The sequence below is a fragment of the Rhincodon typus genome, chromosome 29 (assembly GCF_021869965.1).
Source record: "Rhincodon typus isolate 14 chromosome 29, sRhiTyp1.1, whole genome shotgun sequence".
NCBI lineage: Eukaryota > Metazoa > Chordata > Chondrichthyes > Orectolobiformes > Rhincodontidae > Rhincodon > Rhincodon typus.
Genome location: NC_063360.1, coordinates 36,289,713 through 36,305,282, shown reverse-complemented (window position 1 = coordinate 36,305,282; position 15,570 = coordinate 36,289,713). Strand labels below are relative to the sequence as shown.

Sequence of the window (15,570 nt, the reverse complement as noted above, 5' to 3'; positions counted from 1 at the left end):
GGGAGCATGCTGACAGGGAGCATGCTGAGAGGGAGCATGCTGAGAGGATGTCTTCCTTCATGGGGAAATCTAGAACCAGGGTATTTTTTCAGAATAATGTGTCATCCACTCAAGGTGGAAATGAGGAGGACTTTAAAACCCTCTAAGCGAGTTGTTAATCTTTGGACATCTCGGGGAGCTGTGGGAGGTGAGTTATTGAATGTATTCAAGGTGAACTTTGGGAAGCAAGTGTCCCGGGGAACAGACTTGAGGCCAAGATGGTCACAATCATATTCAATAACAGAACTGACTCAAGGGGCTGAATAGCCAACTCCTGATTCTCTTATGTTCTTATGACGCTCCTATGCCAGTCAATGAGTTGGAAGCATGGTCAGAGTTATGTTAGAACTCAGCATAAGTGGTCCAATTACAGCAAACAGAAGCTATTTAAGGAGACTGTACAAATTACATCAAATGGAACTCATACTAAAACTACACCAAAGTGAAAAGCGGGATAACTTCTCCAAAAAAAGGCAGTCAGTGATCGATAGGAACAGAAAACCAAATGCATAAAGTTACTCCCAGTCACCTACAGCAGATTTTCCTGCAGATATGACTGAGGGTAGAATTAGACAATCATCTCCATTCAGGCTAGAAGTGACAGCGTCACTATAAACTGCTTAAAAAGCAAAGAAACTGAGGTAGGGGATGAGGAGATCGGTATAATTGGTCAGAGATAGCCCAGGGGCTACAAAGGTGGAAGGATTCTCTCCCTGAACTCCTGTCTGGGGAAGCTGTGTGGGCTGGATGATCTGCTCCGTTTCCCAAGGTGCTGAGTAGACCGTTTTGGATGGAGGTGAGGAAGAACCTCTTCATTCAAAGGTTAGTGAACCTGTGGAACTGTGTACCACAGGAAGCTGTGGAGGCCAAGTTACTGGACATATTCAAGAAGGAGGTGGATAAATGTTTACGTGTTAAAGGCATCAAAGGTTATGGAGAGAAAGTGGGGCCATAACATTGAGATAGAGGATCCGCCATGATCATATTGAAGGGCAGAGCAGAGTTAAAGGGCCTACTCCTAGTTTCTATGTTTGTGAAATTTGAAGGAAGAGGTGATCAGCCCCAAAATCACCCTCATCGACCTTCCAAACTATCGCCTCCCCCCCCCCCCCACCCCCGTGAGTATCATTGGCCAGCCAAGCCAGTTTGGAAGAGGTGGCAACTGGAGGGTTGAGTCCAGTTGTGGTCACCACACATGAAGAGGAATGTTCACAAACAAACTAATGCCACTGCCTCTTAAACCAAGAGACAAACTCTTAGAAATAAAGAGGTTTGGCATAAAAATCATGAGCTATAATTTTTATTCAAACATTCACAAATACAGAACAACTGTAGGAGTTCTGAACCTCATTAATGGCTTGTTTAATTTGTAACCCAATCAGGGCTCCATACAAACACTGCATCTAAAAATCCTTCAAATAAAAGGATAAATAAAAACCTATCTCATCAGTTGTGCATTCTGTTTGAACAGATGGAGAGCAATGTTTGTGAATGAGACAGGTTTCTGGAGCATTTTCTGTGGAGATTGACAATTCTGTAGTCACAAGCTTTGTAAAATGATTGGCTGCCATTCGTCATAGAATCCCTGCAGTGCAAAACCAGGCCATTCAGCCCATCAAGGTTTACACTGACCCTCTGAAGGGAACCCCACCCTCACCCTGTATTTTCACCACAGCCAATCCACCTAGCCTGCACAGTAAAGGACAATTTAATATGACCCATCCACCTAACCTGCACGTCTTTGGACTGTGGAAGGAAACCCACACAGACACAGTGAGAATATGCAAACTCCACACAGACAGTCACTCAAGGGTTGGAATCACAACAAGGTCCCTGGTGCTATGGGACAGCAATGCTAACCACTGAGCCACCATGCCACCCTTATTGTTTTGAAAAACAACATCACCCATGTAATTTGTACAAAGAAGTGGTTTTTCACTTTTCCATCTTGTGTCTGCTGAAACAGTCCAGGATCACAGGTCATTTCAACAGACTGAGGATATGTAGAGACAGATCAAAATGGACTGTCACTAACTGTAGTCACATTAATGATAGAAACAGACAGAGAGGGAAAGAGAAAAGGAATCAGATAGACACTTGAAGAGACTAATTTGCACAAGGCAGTGGGGAACGTATGGGATTAATTCAACTAAGCTACAACAGTCCAGAACGGATACAATGGACCAAATGATCTTTCTTCACCTGAAGGGACATCAATGCTAATTATCGGAATTTTCACATGTTTCATCGTGGCCAGGATGTTGGCGTACAGCTCCTTCAATCCTGTCTCGTCTGAGAGTCCCAGCACAGCATCTATTATCAGGTTATAGGCATCATTGATCAGCTGGACCTACAGACAGAAGAAAGCAGCTTTAATGACAGGCCCCATTTCATCCTTCACAAAGTCTGAGTAAACTAAACTGAATCCCATCTTTAGACTTCAGCTCCTCCAAATTTCTGCGGTTCAGTACCTGAACAAAATACTTGATTTAGAGGCAGCTTTACACTGAATGTAACACTGTGCTGTCCCAGTCCTGGGAGTGTTTGATAAGGACAGTGTAGAGGTAGGTCTACTCTGTATCTAATCCTGGACTGTACCTGTTCTGGGAGAGTTTGATGGGGACGATGTAGAGGAAGCATTATTCTGTATCTAACCCGATGCTGTCCCTGTCCTTAGAGTGTTTGATGGGAACAGCGTAGAGGTAGTTTTACTCTGTATCTAACCCTATACTGTGTCTGTCTTGGGGGTGTATGTTGGGGACAGTGTAGAAAGACCTTTACTCTGTATCTAGCCCCGTGCTGTCCCTGTCCTGGGAGTGTTTGATGGGATGGTGTCGAGCAAGCTTTACTCTGTATCTAACCCTGTGCTGTCCCTGTCCTGGGAGTGTTTGATGGGGACAGTGTAGCAAGGGCTTTACGCTGTATCTAACCCCGTGCTGTCCCTGACCTGGGAGTGTTTGATGGGGACAGTGTAGAGGGAGCTTTACTCTGTATGTAACCTCCTGCTATCCCTGTCCTCAGAGCGTTTGATGGGAGGATGGCGTGGCGAGAGTTTTATTCTGTATCTAACCTCAGGTTCCTGAAATTAGGCCTCCTTGCTCCCATTTTACACTCAGAAACCTTCATAAGGTCAGAGGCTACTTGTGTTGTGCCTATTTTCTGGATGTACAATGGAAACCATTAGGTGCAATTTCTACCAATCAGTTCAAAGAACAATTGTTGAAATGCATGTTCCTGTGTTCCTTATGCTGAGAATGAGATTTTTAAAAACATTTTGTTTGTATCCCTCCTAACATGTTAGAGAAATTAATAATATCAGTTTTGATTACCTCAGCTGGAAGGTAGGACAGGAATGGAATATCCATTTTCTCGCATTGAACTGTGAAGTCCAGGAAGGTGGGTTTGCAGGAACGTTTTGGGTAATAAATGGTTGGTTCGTAGTTCTGTCAGAAAAGCAAAGCATTGTTTATTAGCAAATTGTTTTCCAGAAGTGTCATTCATCTTAAAATTCTCTCCATGGTCTCACCTCTCACCCTCTCTCTAACGTTTTCCAGCTTTCAATGTTCCAAGATATCTATGCTCCTCCATTCTGGCCTCTGGTTGTAAATCCTTCATCAATCAAAGCTCTGTGTTGGCTGCCTAGGTCTCAACCTCTAGAATTCCCTCCTCTCTGATCCTCTACATCTTTCTACTTCTTTATGACCTTTCAAAACGTACCTCTTTGACCACATTTTTGGTCGCCTGTCCTAGATACCTCCTTGTGCAGCTCAACATCAAAGTTTTGTCAGCTCCTGTGAAGCACTTCAGGATATTTTGCTCACCCAATGTGCTGTATAAATGTAAATTATTTCCGAATTATGAAACCTACAGCATAATGAGAGGCCAAGCATGGCATCATGTCCATAGCATCTGGAGCTTTGCGTTCTAATTCCAAAACCCCGCCTTTTTCCTGCAACCTTTCATTACTCATTTCATTCAAAATACTGACCCAATTCTCTTTTAAGGAAAATGATAGTTATTGCTTCAACAGTACTTGTCATTTCCAGTATTAACACCTCTCTGCATGACAACATATTCTTCAAATATTCTCTTTGTTCCTCAAGCTCAGAATCTTCCTGCCGTCCAGGATTAACTGTCCACTGTCTGCTGAAAAGATGGTTCAACTCTTGGCAGGAGAGCTTTCATCATGACCTGTCTGAGTGTTAGTCAGCTTTATGGTTCCCTCAGGAGTTCAGTGTATATTTACTGCAATGATACCAGACACCAAGTGTTCAGTTACCAGGAGGGAATGCACAAATTGGAATTGTTTTCTCTGCATTTTAGCTGGCTAACAGGTAAAAAATTTCACAATGATCTGGGGGAACAGTTAATATAGGTCAGGAGAAACTATTTTTGCTGTCTGGGAAGTTGAGGGCTCGGGGGCAGAGTAAAAATTTGAGACAGAGCTTTCAAAAGCAAAATTAAGACATTTATGCAAAGGTTAGTGCAAGTTTGAAACTCTCTTCCACAAACAGCACTTGATAGTGGACCAATTGGAAATTCTGCATCTGAGACAGATCGAGTCAACTAAATGAGGCGAAGATGGATTTATGGAGTGAGATTGCATTGCATGTGCAGAGCAGGCTGGAGGGGCAGAATGGCCTTCTCCTGTTCCATAACTTCACATTTCACCCTTTGAGGGAAGAGAGCAAAAATACAAAGAGCAAACACTCAAATTGCAGAATAAATTGCCAGGAAAGAACAATGGGGCAAGAGACATTCAGAGAGTTTCTGGAGCTGGTATGCAGTATGTGAAGTGTCAGTAGTGACCAAGGATCAGAGACTTAGAACTGCAAAGGTTATTGAACAAGTAGGTGGAGTTCAGTTCTTTTGGTAAAAGACAGAATGACTTCTGATCCCTTTGCAATAAAACCTCTGTGCCTAAGCTTGAGCTATATATATCTATTTATGATGGGTTGATAGATCTATATTTCACCTCAGGAAGGATTGCATACCTTGTTTGCTATGAAGTATGTGTGTATTATTAAAACATGTCCTGACAGCAGTTTTCAATTTCATATTTAACCCTGACCAATAACTCTGTCCTCTTCCCCCACCCTCCCGTTCACCTGTTACAGTGAGTACTGAGCAAAAATTACCCCTGCTGTTTGTTTGATGGGCTGCATTTAGACTAAGTGTAGAATATCAGATAGCCATGCACAGCACTAAGGTCCCAAACTTGATGGAGCTCAGTCTGGGCTCTCACAGTCAGGTAGGATGCTGTCTGCACAATTAAGACAGTTAGTAGCAAACAAACCTGCTGTAGGAGGATTCAAAAAGCAGTTTCGCATATTCAGTGGAGTTCCCCAGGAGTCAGCAGTTCTGTTTCTGGGGTGAAAGATTACACAATCAGATTCCACTCCAGGATCTGAGTGCAAAGATCCTGGCTGGCACATCCACTGCAGGGTTGAGAGGGTGCTGCAGTGTTGGCAGTGCCATCTTTTGCTTGTGATGTTAAAGAATATCACAACCCCTCTGCAAAGAAGATGAAACAATATCTTCTCTGATGTACCCTGGCCAAGACTTACCTCTCAATTAACCACTGTCTCGGTGAAGAAATTTCTCCTCATCTCAGTCCTATATGTATCTCTTGTATCCTTAGACTATGACTCCTGATTCTGGAACTAGTTTAGTTTGGGATTATGCTTGGCATGAACTGGTTGGACCGAAGCGTCTGTTTCCGTGCTGGATGCCTCTGTGACTATGACTGTATGGACTCCCCTACCATCAGGAGCATCCTTCCTGCATCTAACATTGTCTAGGCCTGTTAGAATTTTATAGATTTCTATGAGATTCCCCTCATTCTTCTAAACTCCAGTGAATATAATCATATTGAATCTAGCCTGTCTTCATATGTCAGTCCTGCCATCCCAGGAATCAGACTGATAAACTCTATCCATAACTAAAACATCCTTTGTCAGATAAAGAGACCAATACTGCACACAATACTCCAGGCATGGTCTCATCAAGGCCTTGTACAATTGCAGTAAGACATCCCTGCTCCTGTACTCAAATCCTCTCACTCTGAAGACCAACATACTATTTGCCTTCCTCACCACCTGCTGTACCTATATGCATCGACTTGCAAATCCTTCCAACACACACCAATGACAGGAAGTAAGAGTAGGACAGATTCCTGGGTAACTGTGTGATGGAATGGAATTTGGAGCCTCTCCCATCATTATCCAGACTATAACCTGTAGGCAAAAGTGCTGCCGCTGAATCTCAGACTATCAGTGACCTCTAACACATCAAAATGACTTACCCTGAGCTTTAATTCATGTAAAGGTTCTAGTCATGAAACAATGTAATTTATTAAGATACACTAATTATTAAGATGTACTAGTTACTAAAAGGGCCTAGCTATTAAACAGAGCTCATTATTAAGGGAACCAAAAACAGAAATTGGTGGAAATGCTCAGCAAGTCTGGTAGCATCTGTGGAGAGAAATCAGAGTTAATGTTTCGGGTTGAGTGATGCTTCTGTTCAGTGAAGCAGGAATAGAGTCAGAGTCACAGTGTCATACAATCACAAAGTTACAAAATCATAGAGTCATAGAACATAGGACAGTACAGCACAGTACAGGCCCTTCAGCCCATGATGTTGTGCCGACCTATTATCCTACTAAGATCAATCTACCCTGCATACCCTACATTTTACTATCATCCATGTGCCTATCCAAGAGTCGCTTAGAAGTCTCTAAAGTATCTGACCCCACTACCATGGCCAGCAGTGCATTCCACACACCCACCACTCTCTGTGTGAAGAACCTACCTCTGACATCTCCCCTATACCTTCCTCCAATCACCTTAAAATCATGGCCCCTCGTAATAGTCACTTCCGCCCTGGAAAAAAGTCTCTGGGTATCCATTCTATCTATGTCTCTCATCATCTTGTAAACCTCTATCAAGTCACCTCTCATCCTTCTTCCAATGAAAAAAGCCCTAGCTCCCACAACCTTTCCTCATAAGACCTGCCCTCCAGTCCAGGCAGCATCCTGGTAAATCTCCTCTACACCCCCTCTAAAGCTTCCACATCTTTCCTGTAATGAGGTGACCAGAACTGAGACATACAGCATGGAAACAGACCCTTCAGTCCAACTTGGCCATGCCAACCAGACATCCCAATCTGACCCAGTCCCATTTGCCATCATTTGGCCCATATACCACTAAGCCTTTCCTTTTCACCTCCCCATGCCTTTTGAATGTTGAAATTGTACTAGCCTCCACCACTTCCGCTGGCAGCTCATTTCATACATGCACCACCCTCTGCATGAAAAAGTTACACCTCAAGTCCTTTTTAAATCTTTCCCCTCTTACTTAAACCTACACCCTCTAGTTTGGGACTCCCCTACCCTGGGGAAAAGACCATGGCTCTTCACCCTATCCATGACCCTCATGATTTTATAACTTTCTATATGGTCACTCCTCAGCCTCTGACACTCCAGGGATAAAAGCTCTAGCTTATTCTGCCTCTCCCTATAACTCAAACCCTCCAGCATCCTTGTAAATCTTTTCCAAACACTTTCAAGTTTCACAAAATCTTTCCAATAGCTCGTGGTTGTGCTAAGTCTTCGGAAGAGGTTATCCAATTAATCCCACTCCCTACCTCCTTCCCCAGTATCCTGTAAATAGTACCCTTATGTATTTCCATTCAATCATCCGTGATAGTCAAATAGGAACTGCAGTGATTTATTGTGAAAGTGGAGAAAACTGGATGTGAGGAACGTTGGATCAGCTATGATCCTATTGAATCACACAGCAGGCTTGAAGGGCTGAATGGCCTACTCCTGTTCCCATTCATTATGGTTTAGGGAGAAGAAACAACCACCACCTCGTCAAAGGGCAATTCAGAATTGGGAACAAGACAAAAAAATGTAACATCGGCTAGCATTATCTACATCCTGGGAAGAAATTAAAACAAGATTTGTATCCATGACAACCGCTGAGAGATTGAATATATCCTGCTGTTGCAAATCAGTGGCAACAAGATCACAGAATGAAGCTGAAGGTAGAATTATCCAGTTTGTTGGTTCGGTTTCTTCACAAGGAACCAAGAAACAGAAGTCTCAGGTGTTTTTCAGAATCCTAACTCAGGCAGGAGCTAACATCTGCTGTTACACAGATGGTGGAGACAGGCTGGTATCTGTGAATCTTCTCTCTCCTGAGAATCTGACAGGCATCAGCAATAAATTATTTAAACTGCTCCACCACAGAGAAGGATCCAAGTTGAAAATCCTAGTTCAGCACTGCTAATGAGCAGCGTCGCTTCAAGCACATCCAGAGAAATTTCACATGTATTTGGATGGCCTGAGAGTCTGGTCTTGGGCAGCCATTTTGGGTTGCCATAGGAACTCCTCAGAACTTCCCATCAAATGATCTCTGCGTTGTCCACCATCAACAAGGCACAAGTTAGGAGTGTGATGGAATACTCCCCACTTGTCTGGATAGGCAAAGCTCCAACAGCACTCAAGAAGCTTGACACCATCGAGCACAAAGCAGCCCGCTTGATTGGCACCAAATCTGAAACAACTCCAGAGAGGCTGGTATCCTGTCACTAAGTCACCCTTTATTTACTTACGCACAGTGCTTGACTACAGTACTGCTTCATACAGAGTCAGGCACCTCAGTGTCAGTATCCCTGACACTCACCCTTTTTAAATGTCAGCCAGGGCTCCCTGATTGGACCAGGTTAACAGCCCCAATCAGGGTACTCCATATCCTGTGAGGACCACCTGGCTGACCACATTACAATCACTACAACATCCACAAACATCCACTCCGTCCATCACCGATGCTCAGTACAGCAGTGTGTACAAACTACAAGATGCACTGCAGAAATTCACCGAAGATCCTTAAACAGCACCTTCCAAACCCACGACCACTTCCATCTAGCAGATGTATGGGAATACCACCACATGCAAGATCCCCTCCAAGCCACTCACCACCCTGACTTGGAAATACATCACTGTTCCTTCAGTGTCACTGGGTCAAAGTCCTGGAATTCCCTCCCTAAGAGCATTGTGGATTTACCTACTTCAACATGGACTGCATTGGTTCAAGAAGGCAGCTCACCACCTCCTTCTCAAGAGGCAACTAGGGAATGGCAATAAATGCTGGCCCCACCAACGATGCCCACATCCCGTGAATGAATGAAAAAAGTCAAACAAGCTTCAGTCTTTACTATTTGATGTAGCAAGATGCTTTCATGTTTCAAAATCATAGTGGACCTCATTGTCTGACATCAGATTTATTTGATCCGGAATCAACTGGAATCAATGTGGACCCACTTTCCTGTTGGCCTTTTCCAGAGACTCCAGCCTATCACCAGATTCCCCAAGTGACCTACTGTATGTGATGGTGATGATGCCAGATTCAACATACACAGGGGACAGTGATACCATGAGGCTATTACAAACGTATTTCATTGGATGTGAAGCTCCTTGGCAATCCTGAGGTTGTGAAAAGTGCTATATAAATCCAAATCCTTTCTTATTGTAGTACAGGTCTTTGTAATGTAAAATATAGATGATTGAAGTGAAAAAACACCAGGCATGATTGTCAATATGACGCCTGTCTTCCATTTATTGGGACACGGTGAGTTATGTTGCAAATGTTACCAAGGGCAACAGCATCCTTATCAAACATCACTAGTGGTTTCGGCAATGGCACATTGGGTGGGCCCTTCACTTCCAAGTCACAGTTCTCAGGCTTGTAATCCCACTGCCAAGACTTAGAGTTATAGAGTCATAGAGCTGTACAGCACAGAAACAGACCCTTTGGTCTGAATCAACCATGTCAACCAGATATTCATATTCAAAGTGATTTCCATAATGAAAGTGTCACAATGTATCAAAAATACTTCATTAGTTGTAAAGCTCTTTGGGATTTCCCGAGGATAGGAAAGGTGCTACAGAAATGGAGAGTATCACCACGTACAAGTTCCCCTCCAAGCCACTCACCATTCTGACTTAGAAATATATCAACGTTTCTTCAGTGTCACTGGATCAAAATCCTGGAATTGCCTCCCTAAAGGGCATTATGGATGTCTGTACAACTCCAGGATTGCAGGGGCTCAAGAAGGCAGCTCACCATATGTCATTTAATGATGGGCGAGAAATGGTGAGTTAGTCAGCAATGCCCATGTCCCATGAATTAATAACAAGTCTTTGATTCCATTTTGACTATTTTGACAATAATTTATGAATCATTTAGAAACAAGTTTACTTTCATTTGCAAATCTGCCCTTCTCAGGATGAAAGCGTCAGTGTCACTCAGTGAAACCTCCCCAATACCTGATGGCACAGATGTAGACCCTGCACCTTCCCAGATACCTACAAATGTATGAAGGTGTCTCGCGCATGCCAGACCAATAGCTCCATTCTGCTCCTGGCCACAGATCACCAATATCGTTGGCTGTTTCTTTGACAGCGAGCTCCGTGGAAAAGCCTGAGGAGGAAAGAGAAAGATCATCAGAGCCTTTGCCAACTCTGCACCCTAACCTTAGGGGAGGTGATGGCCTAGTGGTTTTACTACTGGAGCGTTAACCCAGGTAATGTTCTGGGGACCCGGGTTCGAATCCTGCCACAGCAGATGGTAGAATTTGAATTCAATAAAAATCTGGAATTGTGAGTCTAATGATGACCATGAATCCATTGTTGGAAATATGTTGGGAAAAACCCATCTGGTTCACTAACATCCTTTAGGGAAGGAAACTGCCATCCTTACCTGGTCTGGCCTACATGTGACTCCAGACCCACAGCAATATGATTGACTCAGATGGGCCTGGTCAGTGATGTCCTCATCCCATGAATGAATAAAAAACCTCCCAACTTGGTGTGCCAACTCTGTTCTCTGTTCATCACTCAAACAGAAAGAAAGACTTGGGTTTGTACAGTACCTCTAACAAGCTCAGAACACCCCAGAGTGCTTTATGACCATAAGAGTGCAGGTTGCTACTGTTGTATCATAAGAAATTAATTTGCACACAATAAAATTCCAACCTTTGGACCAGGAAAGTGGGAAAGCACTTTGCATTTCCTCACCAGAGTCTCATGGGGCCCAGGTTTTAATTGCCCCATCCCACATCATTCCCTTGACACATCTATCCTTCCAACCAATCAGAAAGTGAATAGGCTGTTCATAAACCACTTAATGATTAAACATAACTCGCAGTTATACAGGTTTATTTTCTTTTCCTCCCTAAAACTGTATGAAAGTCTTTGAAGTAAATGAGGGAAATAAAAACAAACACACAATATTTCTAGCATCTCTGCAGACCATTCTCCCAGGTCAATGCCTGGAAATTAATCTTCAATTTTTGGAGAGTTTATAATCCCCTGGTAAAAAAAACAACTTGTAGAAATTAGAGAAAGAATGAAGGAGAGACACACTAATATGGACACACTAATGTATTTCCATATGGGTCTACAGCAAAACAGGGTAAATGGTTGCCTGAATCCCAAGTGTAATCCCTGTCTGCAGAGACCTGAGTCCTATTAAGCGAGGCTGATATTCCCATTGCAGGACTGAGGGGGTGCTGCTCTGTCAGAGGTACCATCTTTACATTGAGACAATAAACTGAGTCTCTGACTGCACACTTAGGTGAATACAAGAGATCCCATGATGCTGTTTCAAAGAGGAGTTATTGCTGATGTCTTGAACATTCAGCTGTCAGCAACATTACTGAAACAGATTATTGTCAGTATTCTGTTGGTTTGAGTGTGTTGTATGCTAATTGGCTGCTGTATTTCCTACATTACAACAGTGACTGCATTTCAAAATGAGTTTCACTGGCTGTAAAGTGCTTCGGGATGCTCTAAGATTCATAAACACGAGTTCATTCATTGCAGATAAATCAAAGCATCATTTATTTGTAAGTTTCAAACTATAGTCAATGTTTGATAGCAAGCCTGCCCCGTTGAATAGCAGCAATCCCTATGTGACAGGAGAGTTTATCTCCTGGTTTTGTACTCCCAGTTAGGGGCTGACTTTGAAAGTTGTAAAGTGAATAGTTGGATCATGGCCTGTGATTTTCCACTTGTTAAATTAATGGACAGAAATTTCTGATCCATTTCCAGCAACTGCTTTTCACAAGGAGGTGAGGGGGCGAGGGTGTTCCACGCTGAGAGTCTGAAGCAGTTCCGAAAATTGATAGCACACGCACATCTCTGTCTGTGCAAACTTTGTGCATATTCCCAATCAACAGAAAAATAAGGATTGATGTAATGTGTTCCTGGGAAATGCCCGCTGTGTGAAAATCCTAAAACTCTGATGTCTGAGTGGAGGAACCCTGCTGTGTATAGCAATTTGCCAAGTCTGGCTGCTGGTTTGTGTGGACTCTGTTAATCGCAACACAATGGCAGTGCTCAGCTCTACTCACCAGAAGAGGTAGAGAAGGATCCCAGGCATCTTTGAAATGAGTGAGGTGAATGAGCACATTGAGGTGAAGAGAAATAGAGAGAAATTAGCCCTGGAGCAACAGGAGAGCATTACAGGTTGTTCAGAACGTGTGACACTTGTAAGCCTGAAGTCACAATGCACCAGGTTATAGTCCAACAAGTTAATTTGACAAAAGATAATTAAAGTGTCAACAGGTAAGTACAAATAGTATGAGTAGAGGGGCGACAGGCTGAATAACAAGTCTATGCAAACCTGCAATGGGATTTGGCAACTAACAGGTTAATATAAGTAGCAACATTTTTGATTCTACTTTTTCAAGCTAAGAATAGAAATATAACTTCAAAGTGTCAGCTATTGAAGAGTGTTATCACTTACCAGTAGCCAGACTGGAGAAAATGGAGTCCAGGTGAGTATGGAAGTCATTCCCATTCATCGTGCCCCTGACAGGGAGAGATCGTCAGCTCCTCCTCTCCCCCCACAACCACCTGGTTTCCATTTCAGATGTCAACCAAAATTGTACAACATCAATGTTTCAAATTTCTAAACCATCATTTCTGCCATCAAAACTAAATAACTAAACTAGACTCATCATTTTTCCTTAAACTAGATCACTTGATCATTAAAACCACACTGGCAACAAGCTATAGTGACCAACTCTTCAGGACACTTGAAGATCCACTACTGGGTAAAGCTTCCTCATCTTCACTGGGCTTGTCAAAGCCGAAGATTGGAGGAGTGAAGGGAAGATCGAAAGGAGTGAGGAGTCCACTGTGTTTTGAGTTCCGAGGAGAGAGTGATCGGAGGAAATGCAATCAGTCCTGACTCCAACACAGTGAGGAGAGAGAGAGTGTTTCAGGAGGGGACTCTGAAAAGAATGTGACAGAAGAGTTCAAAGGAGCAAATGTAACAGAAGCAGTGAACCAAGAAAGGCTGCGACAAAGGGAGAGGTGAAAAGGTGAAAATGCTGGAGTCATAGAAATGTAAGAAATCAGAAATGTAGGACTAGATCATTTATCTCCATCCCTTCCACTTCTTCAATTCAATATAGACCACCAGGCCTTCTCCGAATCCCCAGATTCAATAAGATTATGCTTGATCTTCTATCTCAAATCCAGATTGCCCTTAATTCTCACAGTACCCAAAAATCTACCAATCTTAGTGTTCAACATATTAACCATAAAAGCTTCCACAACCCTCTAGGGTAGAGAATTCCAAAGATTCACCACTCTTTGTGCAAATGTTTTCTCTCCATTTCAGTCCAAATTAGTCATGCCATTTTTTGCTACCTGCATTTCTTACATTACAACAATGATTACAATTAAAAAATACCTCATTGAGGGCCTTTGGACACCCTAAGGTCATGAAAGGCACTATATAAGTGTAAGTCTTTCCTTCCTTATCCTGACGCCATGGGTAAAGGTTTCTCATTTACTGTTATCTTTCCCCCTCATGAGATCTCATAGAATCTCTACAGTGCAGAAAGAGGTTGTTTGGCCCATTGAGTCTGCACTGACCCTTCAAAAAGCATCCCACCCAAACCCCGCCCTTTACCCAGTCCCCATAACCCTGGATTTAGTATGGCCAATCCACCTAAGCGGCACATCTTTGGACTGTGAGAGGAGACTGGAGCACCCAGAGGAAACCCACACAGTCACAGGGAGAATGCGCAAACTCCACACAGTCGCCCGAGACTGGAATCAAACCCGGCTCCCTGGTGCTATAAGGCAGCAGTACTAACCACTGAGCCACTGTGCCGCCTAGTGCCTGGTCTGCCATGAGTCTCAGTGATTTCTCACTTAATCTCCCACCTCTTCACCTTGTTAATGATGCACTCAGGTTTTTGGGCCCTTGGGGAACTGCACAGCTAGAGAGGCAGGAGCTGTCATCACTGCCAGGAACTTTCAAAATTCACCCTGGTACCATATTTAAGGGTCAGCTGTAAGCCAGGACTGGACCTCGCTGTGCAGTGACCGACAGCTCTCCTTGACAGCGTAGCCCAGAGGATGGAGAGCTTGCCCCCTGCTTCATGGACGTGGACAGCCTGTGGTGCTGCTGGCTAGGGGGGTGGGGGAGGGGGGGTAGTGGGGAGTGAGGGCGCGGAGTTGGGGGGTGGGTGCGAAAACTTTCCTCTTTCCTGGTGACGGCCACAAGAGGCTACACTCCAGATCAAGTGAGTCTGAGCTCAGATCACAGCCTGTGTCAGTGCTGTGTCTCAGGTGAACCAGGACACCTGGCAGCAGAGGAAGAAGGCCAATGATCTTCTGTGCTCCGCAAGAATATGTGCCACCATCTTCTTCCTGCTACCTCACACCTCAATGTCCCACCATGAACTCTACACCTGCCACTGTACACACCCTATTGTACGCATCTTGGCCACTCAAGAACTCTCACTCACTTCACCCACCCAAAACGACTAACCCTTCCTGCCTTTGGCACATCACTCTCACGCACTGAGGACATCTCACCAGCTGCCCTGCTCCTGCCCTTCCTTTCACTATACTCACCCCTTCCTTTTGTCTCTTTGCAGGAAATCTTGGCCCATCCTCCAGGATGGTGTCTCAAAGGCATCCTGACTTGTAATCTCCAGACTGGGTGTGTTTGACCTACTCTGACCATGGGCCAGTCCTGGGTAGCAACGGCACAAATGTCCAGACTCTGGTAGGACCAAGCACCTGACTGACCATGCCCAAGCCTACGCAGTGTAATCAAAGATGCCAGCTGATTGGCTGTGATGTTACCCCCAACTAACCATAATCTCCCTTCACCCCACAGGGGCTGTTCCCCATTGACTATCACACACACGTGTATTTGGTTGGGAGGTATGCAGTGTGTAAACTGCTGGCCTCACTCAGGTCTGACTCTGACAGAAGACGGTGCCAAATGGTTTTGTGTTCACCTGTTTGATTGGTCAGTGACCCCACTGAGCCAGGCTCCTTGCCTTTCCCTCTGCACTAATATGCAATGCCAGCCACAGAGGCTAACAGCCTGTAAATCAGTGCGAGGCAGACAGAGGCTTGCACCCTCCAGGTCAGTGCGAGCAGAGAAAGAGAGAGAGAGAGAGTGTGTGTGTGTGTGTGTGTGTGTGTGTGTG

General features: G+C 44.1%; 1 protein-coding gene across 1 annotated transcript in view; it reads right to left on the bottom strand.

The window, feature by feature from the left end:
- yjefn3 (YjeF N-terminal domain containing 3) overlaps positions 1–15,570 on the bottom strand; it is a 125,354-nt gene that overhangs the window by 1,805 nt on the left and 107,979 nt on the right. Inside the window, exons 3-5 of the mRNA XM_020529426.2 lie at positions 10,416–10,526; positions 3,369–3,482; positions 2,242–2,389 (exon numbers count right to left, since the gene is read on the bottom strand). Of these exons, the coding sequence (XP_020385015.1) occupies positions 2,242–2,389; positions 3,369–3,482; positions 10,416–10,526 (373 nt within the window). The remainder of the gene's footprint in view (positions 1–2,241; positions 2,390–3,368; positions 3,483–10,415; positions 10,527–15,570) is intronic.